The sequence below is a fragment of the Oculina patagonica genome, chromosome 7 (assembly GCF_052425735.1).
Source record: "Oculina patagonica isolate OP01 chromosome 7, crgOcupat, whole genome shotgun sequence".
NCBI classification, from domain to species: Eukaryota; Metazoa; Cnidaria; class Anthozoa; order Scleractinia; family Oculinidae; genus Oculina; species Oculina patagonica.
This window is the reverse complement of record NC_135764.1, coordinates 33130513-33147146: the sequence shown is the minus strand read 5'-3', so window position 1 is coordinate 33147146 and position 16634 is coordinate 33130513. Positions and strand designations below refer to the sequence as shown.

At 38.6% G+C, this 16634-nt stretch overlaps 2 protein-coding genes across 3 annotated transcripts in view; both read left to right on the top strand.

Moving 5' to 3' along the window:
• The first annotated feature begins 514 nt into the window (after window positions 1-514).
• The window catches only part of LOC144660559 (uncharacterized), a 36667-nt gene continuing 20547 nt past the window's right edge, over window positions 515-16634 (top strand). The window contains exons 1-2 of one of the 2 annotated variants that reach the window (XM_078521210.1): window positions 516-654; window positions 2082-2492. In XM_078521210.1, coding sequence (XP_078377336.1) covers window positions 603-654; window positions 2082-2422 — 393 coding nt within the window. In that variant the 5' untranslated portion in view covers window positions 516-602 and the 3' untranslated portion in view covers window positions 2423-2492. Of the gene's footprint in view, window positions 655-2081; window positions 2493-16634 lie in introns of those variants that run through there. The other variant, XM_078521213.1, reaches the window with a different exon arrangement.
• Window positions 4681-11737, top strand: LOC144659652 (peptide methionine sulfoxide reductase MsrB-like). The gene is made up of 5 exons (XM_078520138.1): window positions 4681-4813; window positions 7715-7803; window positions 9046-9122; window positions 9995-10148; window positions 10643-11737. The coding sequence occupies exons 2-5, from the start codon at window positions 7720-7722 to the stop codon at window positions 10751-10753; spliced, it is 426 nt and encodes a 141-aa protein (XP_078376264.1). The 5' UTR covers window positions 4681-4813; window positions 7715-7719; the 3' UTR covers window positions 10754-11737.

Genomic DNA, 16634 nt, shown 5'->3' with positions numbered 1-16634 from the left:
AAACATTTCCTCCGTCCCATTCCCCTTTTCGATCGAAGCAATTTCAAGTGGGTTATGAAAGATGACCAGTGTTAGCCAATCAACATACGTTACCTTCAATGCCATGCCGACAAACAAAGAAAAAAACGCACGGTAGATTACGAACGGGGGGGGGGGCACAAGACCCCACTCGGTCTTGTGCCCCCCGGAAAAACGGGAATAAAAGCTGTGAAAGCGTTTCTGATATTAGTGTAGGGAACAGGGATCATAAAAATTGACAAAATAGTTTTAGGGAACAAGGGAACAACAGGGAAATTGTCTTGGGAACAAGGCAACATGACCCCCCAACCCCTGTGAGGCCCTCAGACAAGCAAACTCTGATTGTTTCTCGAAATAGAAATGATAACATCATCCTTTAATGAGGGTTGTGCGTGTTATCACGACTTTTTTCTTGTTGATCACGTCAGGTCGTGCCTTGATTGGCTCCTATATTTACTACTAGAATCCTATTGGTTAATGTCCAGGATATATACGCCCATGTTTAGATAGTGTACCTCTGTTGTGGGCGCTGGTTTGCTGAAGTGTGTACTTACAAGATACAGCGAGGTTTGGAAGCACGCAGAATGAAGGGTTATCTGCTGAGCATTTTCGTTTTCTTTGCAGTCTTTGCAACTGGTAAGTGCCTGTCTTTGTTTAATTATAATTCCGAACCTAAAATAGGAGTGTAAGAGCTAGCAAGTGCAGTTGAGCTGAGCTACGATCATGGAATCAGCTCAATGTTTAAACCACCCAACTGCTATGAAAGAACCCCACGAAATCGTTCGGTCGGTTGATGTAGTTAATATAAATCACACCCAACCTCAAGATAAGAGTGCAGGAGAAGTTCGATTCAGTTCAATGTCTGGCTTGGCGTGGTTGCTCCCATAAAAATCATCGTCGATCGCCGTCTTATCTGAGATCGGTGAGGCTGAAGGCGCTTGAAGTAATGGAATACTCGAGACCTAAACTCGTCTTATTCGAGGCAACGTTTTCCAAACGATTTCGTTTCAAAGAAACTTGCAACAGCTAAGAAACGTGTCTACGTACAGGCAACATCGACCTATCGACCTCTGAAAGGATCGTACTGGAGATCTATGAACAAATTAGTTCGACAATTGAAGTAAATCAAATACCTAGCTATACCTGGCTACGACATCACCAAAATAACATTGTTTTTGTTGGAGTTCAAAGTATAAAGAGAAAAATTTCCAGCCTTTCAGTTTTGGTCCAAGATTTCGATAGTTGTAGATTTGGTTGACTTTCTTTCCTGCTCATGTAATAGTTCGTGCAGAGTTTCGCCTACCATTTTCAGTGTTGCAACAAGCTCGGCGGAGGTAGGGAGAGTTCAGGAACTGGACTATGTTGCCCTGGAAGCTTTGAGATTCCAATTTCTCCATGTGTCTGTTGTGTGCCAGGCAGTGGGTTACTGAATCGGCTGGATTGGATCCTGCTAAATTATCTTTCTGCTCACAAAAGCAGAAACGCACAAGTCCCCGTACAACGTCTCTCCCCGAAATAGTTTCACATTATTTTCCCTGTATGTAATGTTTAATTCAGTGAAGTTATTTGAACTTGTATATCGCTGATTTTCATTCTTAAATGTTTTACAAAGGTTATTTTATCGTGAAAGCAGCTGTCGTGACATTCTTTGTTAAATATGAATATATACAGCTAACTGACGTAAATTCTGATCAGATTAACTAAGATCGTTTGGCGTTTTAAAAGCTTTCAATTTGAAGATTGCAGAGGTCAAGTCTGACAAATCCTCTGTTTGTTCAAGGAGCGAGTTTATTCTGTATACTCTGAGACTAAATCAGCAAAATTACCTCCAAAAATGTCTTTCTTTGTTGAATTATATGTCATGCTATTCCAGGTTACTGATACATTGCGAAAAAATTAAGAGAGAATATTTGCATTTCTAGCCGCGAATCCTTTTAATAGCTATTTACACTACCTGCAAATGTGGTGTTGTAATCACGCACTTCATTTAATTTTTTAAATCAGCCAAATTGTATAGGTGATAAAGTTTTTCTCTTTGAAATGTCGCGTATCTTTCATTTCAGTTTATGGCCTCAAGTGCTACGTCTGCGGCGGCACTGAGGACGCCTGCGCCAAGGATAAACTGGGCAGCAGTCAGGAATTTGACTGTCCAACAGATAGGTGCATGAGGACCTGGCTCAAAAAAGGCGATGCCACAGGAGTGGCTAACAGCTGCAGCAGTGAATCAGTTTGTAAATCTACGAAGGAAGCCTGTGACAAAAAGGAGGGTATTGTCTTTAAGGAGGTCGACAAATGTGCTGTGGGCTGCTGTGACACTGACCTGTGTAACGCGGGCTCCCCTGTTTCCTTCAACGTGTTCCTGATGACCGTTTGCGCTGCCCTGGGCCTGGCACTACTGATGTAAACCAAGGCGTGATGACCCCGGGACGAGTTTGATGTCCACGTGACCTGTTTTTAGATGAATTGTTTAGCTCGTATTAACAATTTTGAGAGGAAATAGTTAAAGAGGAAATTTGTACTGCGCGTTTTTTTTTGACTTTTTGATTTTAGCTTGTAACTTGTTTTTCGCCACTTATGGTTATCGAGTAAGCATTTGCAATACTGATGTTTTCACTTCAGATGTTTTCTCAACGGGGTTTTGATATTAAAAGTGTTTAAAAACCAATCTCCTTGGAAATGTACAATTTGTCAAAGTGACCTCGTGAGTAGGCTCGAGTATCAACGCCTGTTCGAGAAAATGGAAAATGTAATACATTGATGGAACAGAATATCTTCGCATTTCAGTCCGAGTGAGAGATGAAACCGTTAAACTGTTTGTTCCGTTGTTAAAAATGGCAAATGCGGTCACGGTAGTCGATCCGTTGACGATCGGTAAAACTAACCTGCGACGCTACTTCAATTTCAACAACAGGGTGCAAAAAAATTATGTCCTGAAGTGATCAATCCCACACCATACAACATGTACAAGGAACACGCAAATTGTAACAAGAACGGATCACATTTCCCCCAAAACGTAGATTTCCCGAAGACTGTCGGGTAATTTTACGCGCGTAAGGAGTAAAAGGACGGTGAAGATCCTTCTCATGTCAGATTTTGTGCCCCCATCCTTCCTCCCTTTCTGTGGCTAAAAGAGGTAAGCCCTACACCATTTAGGGGAAATGACTGCCGTAGTGTGCCCTCAGTTATATGCTAGTTCCAAGTAAAATTAAAAGCAAGAATTGAAAGCCCATAGACTGAGTGGCAAGCATAAAAGAAGCTTCATACATTTATGTTTGTTTTAACGGGGAGGGCCGGTGAGGCAAGAGTTGCAAGGGTCAATCACCGGTCAATCTTAAAAGTTATTACGCAAGCGTTTTCTCAAGGGCAGAGATTTGTTTTGATATAACCATGATCAGAGAACCAGTTAAAGATTTGCAAACAGTATCTTTTAGCTGAAGTTTGAAAGTTTTGGACCAAAACACGAGCTGCTGTCATTAAGAACAGATGCAATGCGTGTCGGATCAACCGATAAGGAAGGTAAAATATGGAAAGGGCAAAAGGGCCCAAGGGAAAAGGTATTAGACTGGTATCCAAGCTCCTTGGGAGCCGTGAACATTTAATATATGACATTGCATAACAGCGCAAATATAAGAGTTTGTATGGGAATGGAACGATCGTTATAACAGCTCGAAATTTGGAAGAAATTTAATGAAAACAACTTACTTTCCTCTTCTGGCAGTCATCCCCCTCGGGGAGGAACCCCCGGGGGGGCACTCCCATATATGAGCTATATAGGTATGTGCCGCTGTGAAGGGTATGTTTTTCAAAAAGTTAAGTCTGGGATAGGGTATAGAAATCAGAGAGTTTTGGTCTAGAATAGGGTATCATTTGCCGAGAAACTGATCAGTGGTATGGAGTCCAGAATAGGAATAGGAACTCGGAAGAGAAAGAGGCTTCCATAGACATGAATAAAATGATTGTGACAACGTTTGTTGACTTATAGTGATGCAGTTTTTAAAAGAAGAAAGTCTGGGATAGGGTAGGGATTTTCGGTATCTAGTCTAGTATAGGGTTGCACAATCAGTTGAAGATGGTCTGGTATGGGGTAAGTGTTTCAGAGTCCCAGCGGCACACCACCACTCAAAAATATACAGGGTGCCCCCCCTGGGGAGGAACAAAGACCGGACCCGAGAATACGGCGGAAATCGAGCCTGTCTTCCTCTGATCTCGTCTCCATTCATCATTAGTAAGAGAGGAAAACGATGAAACTAAAACTCGCTCATCCTCGGAGACCCAGGGGCAGTTAGTCGGGGCGACGGGCAGATCTTCCGGACGACGGGTTTTTCGGGCGAAAGTTGAAAATCGCGTCGTCTGGAAGAGCTGCCCGTCGCCCCGACTAACTGCCCCTGGGTCTCCAAGGATGAAACTCGCTGAACTTGCTTTGAAACGGCCCTAAAACTGCACGGAAACACAAGTAACACTCTCGTTTTTATAGTCTTTCAGGTTATTAAATTTCTTTTCCAAATTTATGTACAATATCGGGTGGCTGGCTCATCGTCGCTTTTGCCGGGGAGGAGAAGGAGGGGGAGGCTTTGTTGAGCCGACCCAGGTTTCTGTGTTACTTCCAGCAGTTTGGAACGCAGGCGCACAAAAGAACCTGGTATGGCAGTCACGAGTAGAACTTCCAAACTCTTTCGAGAACTTTGGATCGAATGCAAACACACTGCACCTCTGTTTCGCCTCCAAGGAGTACATACTTCAAATAAAAGTCACCATGGACTTAAGGCATTTTATCGGGGGCTTTGTATTTCCACAGGTAGGTGATAATTATTAATTCGACGATAATAGTGGCTAGCAAGTGTGTTGTGTTGTTTACCCGTACCAGACCAGTGTAACATTTCTTGTTCATTTACCTAAGATTACATTGCTAAAACTGATATCATTATGCAACATGGTGAAATTTTTTTTAATTAATATATTTTCTTTAAATAGTGCGTAATATTGTTTAATTGTTGTAAATAGTGTGAAATAATAAAAATCTGAAATCTGAAATCTAATCTGCTGCATCCACGGACAGTTAGATTTACTGGACACAAGCTTGACCTCTGGAACTAAATGGGTTAATTTAGCTGGTGAACTGCATGCCTCAGTTGCCAGTAATCGAGATGATTTTTGGCCATAATTTATGAACAACAGCTCCCAAGGGGAGGTGATTGGAACAATAGCCCTCTAACATGACTCTGGGGCTTTCTGTAGCCTGCGAATACAGCCGCCTCTCATTCGCGTCCCGCAACGAAGAGCGAAACACAAAGAGAGACGTCTGCGATTCACGGCCAGAAATTCCATACTGATGATGTTAACCACTAATTAGATTTCCCACACCACACGCAGTTGGTCTTGCATAAATATATATTTTTTGTTTTCAGCCGCACATTACTTGCTTGATCACAAACACTTTCAAGGCAGTCAAGGACACATTAGGGGTCATTTACACCGGACAACTTCATCGCGAAAATTAGAAATCCCTATACAAGTTGCACATTAGTAAAATTTGGAAAAATAAGCTGCGAAATCACTAGATGACATTGTTTTGGAACTTGAGTGCAGCTCTCGGAGGTGTTGGGCCGTAAATACCGATACCGCAACGATCATAACAATTCTTCTGAGTTAGTTTCTTCTTTCCCCGCTGTTTCTCAAATTAAAATTCTGTTTTTCTGTAGCATTTATTCTTTGATTGTGGATGGTTCAGGTCGTTCAGGTTATCTGTATTTCACATTTTTGTTGCTTGTTTGTTTTGCCGGCTGCCTTTATGTCAACAATAAAAGTTAGGTGACAAAATTGATCTATTTTTAGCGGCCGCTGTGGCGCGTCCTTTCTGTACATCTTTGAGGTCGTTCATCTTGTTAAAAAGCAATTTCTATTTGTTTCCCAATTACATATGAATTATAGATATAGAAATTCTAAGGTATAGCTTCGGTGTAGTTTCACGATCCTTCCCCCGGTCAACTTTTAGTCCGCAATAACATCCGGTTTTTTACCGTTCATGTAATGAAGTGTTATATTTCGCATACATTATGTAAATTAACTAGCTGACCAATCAGCGCTCCTGTCCGGATTCTGGACAGATTTACGTCATCAGTATGGAATTTCTGGCCGTGAATCGCAGACGTCTCTCTTCGTGTTTCGCTCTTCGTTGCGGGACGCGAATGAGAGGCGGCTGTATTCGCAGGCTAGGGCTTTCTGCTGAAAATTGGAAATTTCCAATATTCGTTTGTCTGTTAATTCAAATAAGAGACTTGATGCAAAGAAAACAAGACCTATTTTCGAAGATAATTGGCAGAGAGACTACATTGGTGCCATGTTAGAACATGGGTTATTGCTTGTTCTAGTACCAGGGGTTGGGCATTAGTCTAACCCAAGGCATTTGCCAGCTTTCTGCCTTAGCTCTCCTCAATGAATACTGGCTTCAAATCCAGCAATAAATTAATCAACAAAAACAAGAAATTTTTGGCCAACTAAAGCTGTGTTCACATTTAACCCAAAACATGTTTCACCTAAACATGCTTGTTATTGCACAGGTGGCCCAAGTTCACTGCATGAATTAATTATTTATAAAGTGTAAGCGAACGTGACTCTTGGCTTCGAGCGGTGTTGTGTTACAAAGATGCGATTTATAAGGGTTTGTATGGGAACTTAGCGATTTTGATTCAAAAGGTATAAAATTAAATATTTTACGAATAAAATGGACTTACCTTGTTTCCATGTTGTGTTCTTTGTTTTCTGCCTGCTAAAACGACCTGAGACGCAGGCAGACAACATATTTAGCCCATATTTTAAATAAACATTTGGTCTCGTAGAAGCTCATAGAAGGCCCAATTTTGAAGCTTTTGGGCACTCGCCTCCTCACAGCATGTCCGCCATTTTTAACGTGTTTAGTCTGATCATGATTGAAACTACCTCATGAGATAGTTGTAATCATGATCAGAATAATCAGGTTACATAATTTGCGCAATGCACTGCCTGATGTGAACACTTTTCGCAACCAAACATGTTTCATTCGTGATCAGACTAATCATGTTTCAGGCTAGTGTGAACAGAGCTTTATTCTAAGGACATCATAATGAGACAGCAGATCCACAGAAAGCTTGGGGCTACTAAATGCACCTCTCTGTGGCTTGGTTTGCCCTCAATTAACATTTGGATGATCCTAGATTAAGAACTTGCCTCCTGTTTTTACCATACCTGAGCTTTAATGAAATGACTCCAGCAAGCAGCTTTTGGCCACTTTTTTTTCCAGCAAAATGCTAATTTAATGTCTGTGAGTTGGCTGGGGTGGGTGTGGGTACTGCTGGAATTGACTAATGTATTACCACCAGCAGTGATCAGCCAACTAACAGTGACTTTAAAAGCATATGACTTATTCACAGATTACTAGTAAATATTAACTGAACAGGGCTTGAGACTAACTTTTTAACTCACTGGTTTACTGGCTAGTGACATGTCAGATTTTACTAGCCAAAAGTAATTTTTCACTAGTCAGGTATATTGATTTCTATCAAGAACAGTTGACTTTTCTGAGTTTTTCACTAGCCAAATGGCTAGTAGGAATGCTAAACCTGGTAGCCAAAACCTAAATTTTAGTAGCCTTTGGCTAGTTGGCTACTGTTAGTCTCGAGCCCTGGTCTGAAATTGTTTGTCAAAATGTCTATTTTTTCAGCCTCCATGGTGAAGATTCCAGATGCTGAATGGAAAACAAAACTCACACCAGAGCAATTCTCAGTCTGCAGAGAAAAAGGAACTGAACCGGTAGGATCAGGCAAACCCCAACCCCCCCTCCCCCCCCCCCCTGTGCATGATAACATCATAAGCTCAAAATTCACTACCAAGCCTCGTTTATGCAAATTATTCTCAAGCCTCTACGACCTTTAGTTTTCACATGTTCATCTTTGCTGCTTTGGGAATTTGCTCATGATAAAATTTACAACTTTGCACTTCGAAAGCGAGGCTTGGTGGTGTTTCTAGCCAGTCTGACGTAAACATGCATTAGGGCCATTATGTTATACTAGAGATACGTCTCAACAGGAATTTGCAAAGCTAGAGGGTTTTTTTTTAAAATTCTGCTAATCACCTTGTACAGTCTGACCTCTATTAAGCGGCCACCCTTGGGACTTTGAAAAGTGGCTGCTTAATAGAGGTACACTATATTTATTGGATAGGAATGGCAGTAAACATGATTTAATTGACTCTAGATAGCAAAATGCACTTAAAAAGTGAACATATATAAAGATAAATCCAAAATTCATTGTAACAAAACATCAAGTGCATTTCCAGCCCATGCATAGTTCTAGCTCTAACACAGAGGGCACGTAGTTGTCTGACAGTATTTCTTCAGGTTAAAAATATACAGAAAGATATACAAAACATCATTGACAAGTTTCTTACAATTGGCCTTTTTGCATCGACAGTTAGTATGTAAAAAAAATAGCTCAAGATATTTCATGGATGATATACCTTATTATAGGAATATAACGAAGCATTTTAACAACGCGAGCAAAATTTACGCGAAATAAAATTCATGCGAATTTTTGAAATTCGCATTAATAACATGTATCCTTAATTTCCTATAATAAGGTATATCATCTGTCACCATTTCGCTTGGAAAGTGGCCACTTAATGGAGGGTTGCATGGCCGCTTAATAGGTGGCTGCTAAATAGAGGTCAGACTGTAACTGGAATTCAAAATAATAATAAAAAACAACCAATCAATCATCAATAAAAAGAACCAGGTGAATTTGAACCAGGGCACATCTGATTAAATTACCAGAGACTATATCATTTTGCTACTAGAGCATGCTGTCTGTTGCGATTAAATTTTTTTTAAACCTGTTCAATTTTAAGTTCCCTTTGTTTCAGATAATGAATATGGGACAGTGAAAACTAAAAATCAAGCTGGTTTGAAAAATTATAAACCAAAGATTAATTTAAACCACAACGTTGCCATTGGCTGCTGTGTAATATGTTTGATATAGTTGTTATTATTATTTGCAGCCATGGTCAGGCGAGTACGTTGATTTCAAAGGGAGAGGAACATACAAATGTGTTTGTTGCGGCAGTGATTTGTTTAGGTAAGCCATCGTCACCATTTATTGACAGTTATGGCTGGCCTTTAAGTTGCTGTAATCAGATTTTCTGATAATTTGCAGTTGACTTTTAACAGGTTGGCACTAAGACATTGTGATGCTCTGTGCAAATAACTGCCATTTGACCTTGACAAACAGAAGCTAAAAGTCAAACTTCAAACTGTCAAACTTCTGAGATTGTGCAAGTGTTAGCCTTGCACACTCTGCAGACAACTTTTTGTTATTTTAATAACAAAAATGAAAAGACGAAGATTGACAACGAAGATTGACAAGTTTGTTTTTTTTTTAATTTGTCCTTTCTTCCTCCTCCATATCAGCGGTGATGCCATACTAGACTGCAAGCTGTTTCATATTTTTTTATCTGTGGGTTGACATCAGCTTTTCAGCTGGAATAGATGTCAAATTGGTTTTCAGGGTTTTTTTCAGCCTGGGTTAATCTGTTTCAACCAAAAGATAACATTTCACAATGACGTAAAACAATTTTAATTCATGAAAAAGAAATCCCAATAAATAAATTAGGTTGGAAACACATTTAACCTGAAAATCAATAATATGTCCTACAACATAGATACTAAGTGAAGTTGTGAACTGTTTGCTGTTTTTGTTAAGATTTTTGTACAAGTAAACTTCTGTTAACAGCTACCTCTATAGCGGCCACCCTTTGTAACTGATTTGTGTCAAATAAATTCATTTTTTAGTAAAAAAAAAAAAAAAAATAGCGGCTGCCTCTTTACAATGGCCAGTATTTTTTTGCAAAACAACAGCCTTGGCCACCTTTCCACAATAGCAGGTTAATTCTGCCACAGGGTGGCTGTTGTAAAGAAGTTCAACTGTATTTATTTTACTCCTGAACACAGCTCATCAGCCAAGTTTGATTCTGGTACTGGATGGCCATCATTCCATGCTGCTATAGAAACAACTTCCAGTGATGAAGCAAACCCACAGCTGTCAGTTGTTCAAAAACGCGATGACAGCCATGGTATGGTGAGAGTTGAAGTTCTTTGCCAGAAGGTGAGATTTGTGTTTGACAAGTAAATTAACCTGATCACCCTAATAACATCTACAAGTAAATTAACCCTTTAATTGTAACAAGTGAGCAAGGCTTCACCAACCAGACAGCTGGTGAGAAATAATAAAAATGATTAACTAGCAAATAACAATGAACCACAAAAAATTCAGAACATTAATTTTTTAAATCAAGTTGAAGCCAAAGCTGGATGCAACTTATCCAGCACAATTACTCAGCAATTTGGTGAACAACATGGAAAAAGTCAAGAGAAAACTTCTGTAAACAATATCTGACAATAACCAGGGCTGCATCATTTTGTATTTGTTTGAAAGGTTTTATGGGGCTAAGGATTGTCACTTTTGAAGTGTAGAGACTTGATAGGCCATGAGATGTTAGGTCAATTAACAGAAAAGTCAAGAACCACAAAACAAGCTCTTCAGTTTGCCTGGTAAATTTATTAGGACTTTTGAATCACATTTTTTGTTTTGTTTTTCAGTGTGATTCTCATCTTGGTCATGTATTCCCAGATGGTCCTCCGCCCACAGGACTGCAATACTGTATCAACAGTGTATCACTTCAATTCCAACCAGCAGACAAGGATCTGTAAAGATCTTCAGTTGCTAATACTGGCATCAGCCAAGAGACACTACAGTCCCGAAAACAAATTGTATACTTTTAAAGACCATTGAAACATTATTTAAATCCAACTGTTGTGGTCCAGAGGGTGTCTGTTTTGATGGGACCAGATTAACTTTGGCTAGAGCTGGAGCGGCAGTCAGGCAGGGAGTCTCCTGGACAAGAATTATTGTGCACAGACAGAGCTGACAGATGTCTAACCATTTTGAATAATACTTCAGTTGTCAATCCAACATGAGGGGAAAAAATGGCGATTGGAACATTTACCTGAGGTTCGTAGCACACAAGAACCCTAACGCTCATAAAATCACAGAAAAACATTCATACACAATATTGTTAGTACAGGGAGGAATTTTCATCAAAATATGGCCTTCAATGTGCCTTTTGCCTGTGTTAGGTATTGTTGTAAAGTGTACCGCCGCCATATTTCAATTTCCTAAATCTTGTTCCAATGAAAACTCGCATGGTCACACCTGAATACCTGATTTGGTAGTAAAGATTTTGTAGAACAGGCAGCTTTTCTGTAGTTTAAGGAAAGACTTCATGGAAGCTTTAGTCGTTAACCAAACCATTTTAGAACTAAGTAATCACATTGAGTTTGGCTGTGTTTAGCCGAATAATTACCGCAAGAGTATAAAAACATTACCACATATCCCATCCTACTGTGCAATACACAAAAAGAAACAAAACAGAAACATTTATGATACAAAATGTCACCTTTTCTGACACGGTATTTTATTACTTCATACAAAGTTAAACTTCTCAGATATTAAAAAAGTTGCCACACAAATATCTATTTTAACAAAATATTTCCAGCCTTTTATATGAGCTTACCACCTAGTAATTATAATACAGTACCTAGTAATACTTATAATGTAATACCCAGTAATTGTTATTAATATTTGTGAATGTCAAATTATTTTCGGAATTGTTCCTTACCATACCATCCCATACGTTTATTAATCGGGCGTGGCCGATTTATAGTTTACCCTTTGGTCGTCCTAGAGCATAGTCTCCTGTCGGCCAAAAAGACGGGGATAGCTTGGGGTTGCTACAAAACCGCTACGGGTGACGCATACCGCAATGGTTTTTATTTTAGTTTTGACAGGAAATCGTTGCAGGCACACTTGGTCGACTTTTGGGTTAATGTGTAATCAGGTTGTGTTTTTTTGCTTCGGCGGAAGGACAGAGAAAGAAGCTTACGGGGCAAAGTACAGTATGGGGCCCAGTTCTCGGCCACTTTTGACCTAAACTTGTATTTCTTACCTCAGAAGAACCGCAGGAACTTGAAATTTCTCCCAGAGCTAGCTACATTATTCAGCTTTTTGGTGTAAAGCTATCGACCGGTCAAAAATTAATTTGCCCGAGCAATAATAAAAATAAAAGCTCCATTTGTGGGCCCAGTTCTCGGCCACCTTGGCCCAGTTCTCGGCCACTAAAAAGCTTGTGCGTAATTATCTGTAAAAAAAAATGCTCAATTAATTTTCACAGTCATAAAATCACTCTGTAAACCTATTTATGTTATATCGATCCCAAATTATTTTTATGAGGCTTTGTTTTACTTTAGAAAAGAAGGATTTTAACGCGCCTAGTTGCCTATGTGCAGGTTCTGGCAAAACCGCATTGTGTGACCCGTGCATTTAGATGGTTTATTTTGCAGTGAAAAGGTCTTGAAAGATTTAGGTGTTGTAGAAATAATAGACAAGACAAGAGTCAGCTCAAAACTTAGAGATAAGATTGAACTTTATTTTTAAAACATTTATTTCTTTCATTCTGGCAGCAGCAGATGAAATTATATTAAAAACCAAGCGCTAAGCTGTGATAGCGAGCAGGGTGGCCGAGAACTGGCAAATACGCAAACGTCGCAAGAAAAAATTTCGAAGTAAATTAAGACCAAAAAATACAACGGTTCAACGAAAAGATAACTAAAGCAGAAAGCTGAATTATTCTACGTTTCACGTGCCAAAAATTAGCTCGTATGGTGGGGGCTTTTGGATAAAATACGAATTTAACTACATCCATGAATTTTAAGGAGCCGTAAACAAACAAATTTTTCGGGAATGCAAATTCACCTACCTCCGCGTAAACTCGACGTGTGAGCTTTCTATATCGAATTGAACGATCAAACGCAAGATACTTAAAGCACATGAATCAGTCTATCGTTTGAAGGAAATACCTTTTTCTTTTAATTCAACTGGAGTGTGAAAAAACGCGTTAAACACAAAGTGGCCGAGAACTGGACCCGGCCGAGAACTGGGCCCCATACTGTACTGATATTCACCATTGTGAAATTGCACTTACTTTGACAAGTTAAAGTTATTTTTGTAAATGAAAAAGGTAACGTCATTGATGTCACGCAGTGTTTTTTTTAGCAAACTAGATGATTTGCTGGTTTCTGACTATGAATGGGGGTGTGATCTTGCGGTATATTTTTTGAGCCTGACTCCGCCGTAAAACTTTTTTTTTATTTAGCAAGAACTGTGTCGATTTTCATTTCTGAACAATTGGTCGTCAAGTCGTTTGTCACAAAGAGTAGAATGTTTGTACAGCATGTTTTGGAATTATTTTAGATTTGGTTAGTAAGACGCTTCTGAAGACCTGAGCAAAACGTTGGGAATGTACAGTATTAATAGGAACTTGAATGGAATTTTTCACAAGTTGGATAAAGGTATCAACTGAAAAAAATGGACTTCAAAATGAGAACTTGGATTTTGTTGTAATTAAATTTTATCGTGGATTGGATGCATAATATCACGGCTTTGAAAGTCTTCAAATAATTAGAAAGGTTCCTTTCTTCCTTTTGATCTTATTGTTATTTTCATGTATTGATTATTCGAAAGTGGTTTTCGTTGATACGAAAAAAAAAACGGGTTTTCACTGAATTGCTTGAAGTATTTTTAGACGTGATAATATTGGCTTAATCAAATTACATTGTGCACGAAATATTTGTTATTCTTTTGTCTTGAAACTTTGAGGAAATTGAAATTTTTGTTTGACAGTAGTGTATGAAAGGCATTTTATAGAACTGAATAAAAAATAAGAAACATTGGTAAAGGTTATTTCAAAGATTTATTTTGCCTGATTTTGAAGGGTTTCAGGAGTTTTAAAGAGTGCTGGTAAACGGCTGTATGTTGTTTGTGATTACGGATCTTATTTAGTTTCGAACGCTCTAATTTTTGAAAGGTTAAAACAGGTTAAAACCGGGCGGTTTCATGAGTTTTTTGGGTAGAAAGGTACGGTGGTGGTCAAAAAAAAAATGTTTAGAAAGGAATGACTGTAGTAGCACGTAAGTCGGAGGTTTGCGTGAGTCACGGGGTATAGTATGCGTGAGCTGGATTTCCGGCGTCATAACGGCATGTTTTGTTTACTGAAAGATACACTCGACGTTTAGTTAGCTTAGTCGGCTTGGGAAACTATTTTAAAAATGAATGTTGTAATAGTTAGTTAATAGTAATCTAGAATTAACCCACTCTCAATTGGAGTCTGTTCTGGATTCGCGCTACCTTTTCGCCGCGAAGGAATTTTGTAAAATTTCGCTAGTGGAAAGAGGTACTGTAAGAACAGTATCAATAACTCAAAAGGAGGAACTTCTTTGTAGCTCTGAATTAAGACGTATGATAAAATTTTAGAATAAGAAACTTTCGATATATGGTTTTCATATTGTTTTTGTCAATTTCCTTTTGTGGCAGATTTTTTGAGAATCAGCTTAATCCACGACTCCAACAAGCCTGTTTTTTCAAGTGTCCAAATACTTTTTTTACTCGTTACTACAAATTAGTCTATCATCATCATCATCATCATCATCATCAAATCCTTTCTTTAAACAAAATAAAATCTTTTTAAGCTCAATCCTTGGAAGGACCGTGTACTGGGTAATAAAAATTAACATACACAATAATAGTTCAAATTGAGCATTAAAGCTAAACGCTTGTGGAGCCGTGTACAAAATAGATACATACATAGTTTATTGACGCTTTAAAATTACACCATAGAGAATGAACTGCATAAAACTTTACAAATGTACAAATGTTAATAGCTAAAAAAATATCTAAAAAATGCAACTCTCGCCCTCTTCAACTGCTTGAGGAACTAGAGCGTTACCGAGACCTTCCGGGAGATTTCCTGCACGTGACAGTTCCATTTCCGATCTTTTCAAATCTTCAAACCAAGTAGCTTGACACTGGTCACCACCTCCATAACCTTACCGTGCATCACGCAATGCAAATCAAGCGTGACAATGTTTAACGCTTTTCTTGTTGCGAAAATACCCCGCAACGCACCAACAACCACAAAGGTCTACCAATTTTATCCCGGCAGTCCCACCATCTTGTGATGATTAAATTGTCACAGTTGTCTCCATGTTCCAAGGGTTGTCCACCGTCTGATCGGTTTCCCCGAATCCGTACTGAAACCCACAAAACACAATTGTATTCATACCCAAACCCCCATCGCTTGCTGCCTAACAAGACACGGGACGCCCATTTACACCCATAATCGAAAACTTGCTAAAATGCGCAAAAGCAAATAGACAATATTTGATGTGGTATGTGAATTTAAATAGTTTTATGGTCGTTTTCATTATTTATCCATAGGAGCAATTTTTAAACTTCCATACAAAATTGCTTTCGCTCAATGGGACTTCCAACTCCCTAGGTCCTAGGCCCTCAGGGTGCAAAAGCACGAGTCCCTCAGTTGCTCTTCAGATTAAATGGATATCAATTTTATACGAAGAATATCTCCCTCAAAATCCACCGAATCTCTAATTTGTTTTTATCAATACTACTTTTTACAAAATTAATTACTAGTCACAACACTGTAATATACATACGCTGTAATTGCCTTTGAAGGAATACAAAGGCATAAGCACTGCTCATTCTGTATAGTTTTTATCCTTTTAATTGATACATCTTTTAGATTTAATTTTAACCCTTCGAATCCTAAGGGGCTCTCTATTTTCCCCTCAAATATCCATAATAACACTTTAAATCGTTTTTACTGTTTTAAAATTAGGTACAACCATATGCAAAGTATATATTTTAAGAAACGTTATAAACAATAGTTGCTGATGCAAACCAATTTCACCAACAAGTCCTCTTTCAGTCTTTCTTTACAGTTTCTGTTAACAAAAGACGCAGGAGGTCAAGTCCATTAAATGTATAGTATTTTTGTGCTTTTGACATAGAATTTGTTGTCTTCCAATGAAGCACTGGCCACAGTTATTACACCTCGTTGTCTCTGGTAGCCTGTTACAGTTGCACACTGCCATGTAGAAAAAAATGATATACCACAAGTTAAAGACACATCAAGACCACCCCACTGTGAATTGCCATAGCACAGACAAAATTATAGTCAATATCTTATATGTTTTTAAGAGAATTACATAAGAACCAAGGCATGTCTTGTCTTGCCTTACATTGACATGCAATAATTTGGAAATACTAAGCTCGTAACAGTTTAAGACAGAATCCATCAGGAATTTGAGTAACATTAATTTTAGTTACGCAAAAATTGAGCACCAGAATAATTTAAATCCTTGTGTTCTTTCATACCTTGTTAAAGGCTTGACATGTGATAACACCAACATAACACCAACAACAGTTCTTTATCAGTGGGGATTGAAGAAAAAAAATGGAAACATCATCACACAGTTGACCCCCATGCAAAAACACTCCAGGATGTCACGGGACTGTTTGGTGTCCGTCTGCCAATTTCTAACTTCAAATTCCAATGTTAAATTCACATTAAATTTTCAATATTTCTTAGTTGTCTAAATTTTACTAATTCTTTAAAAAAACTATCACCTGCCAAACATCCCCAAAAATCACTCAAAAAATTACAAAATACCGCAATAC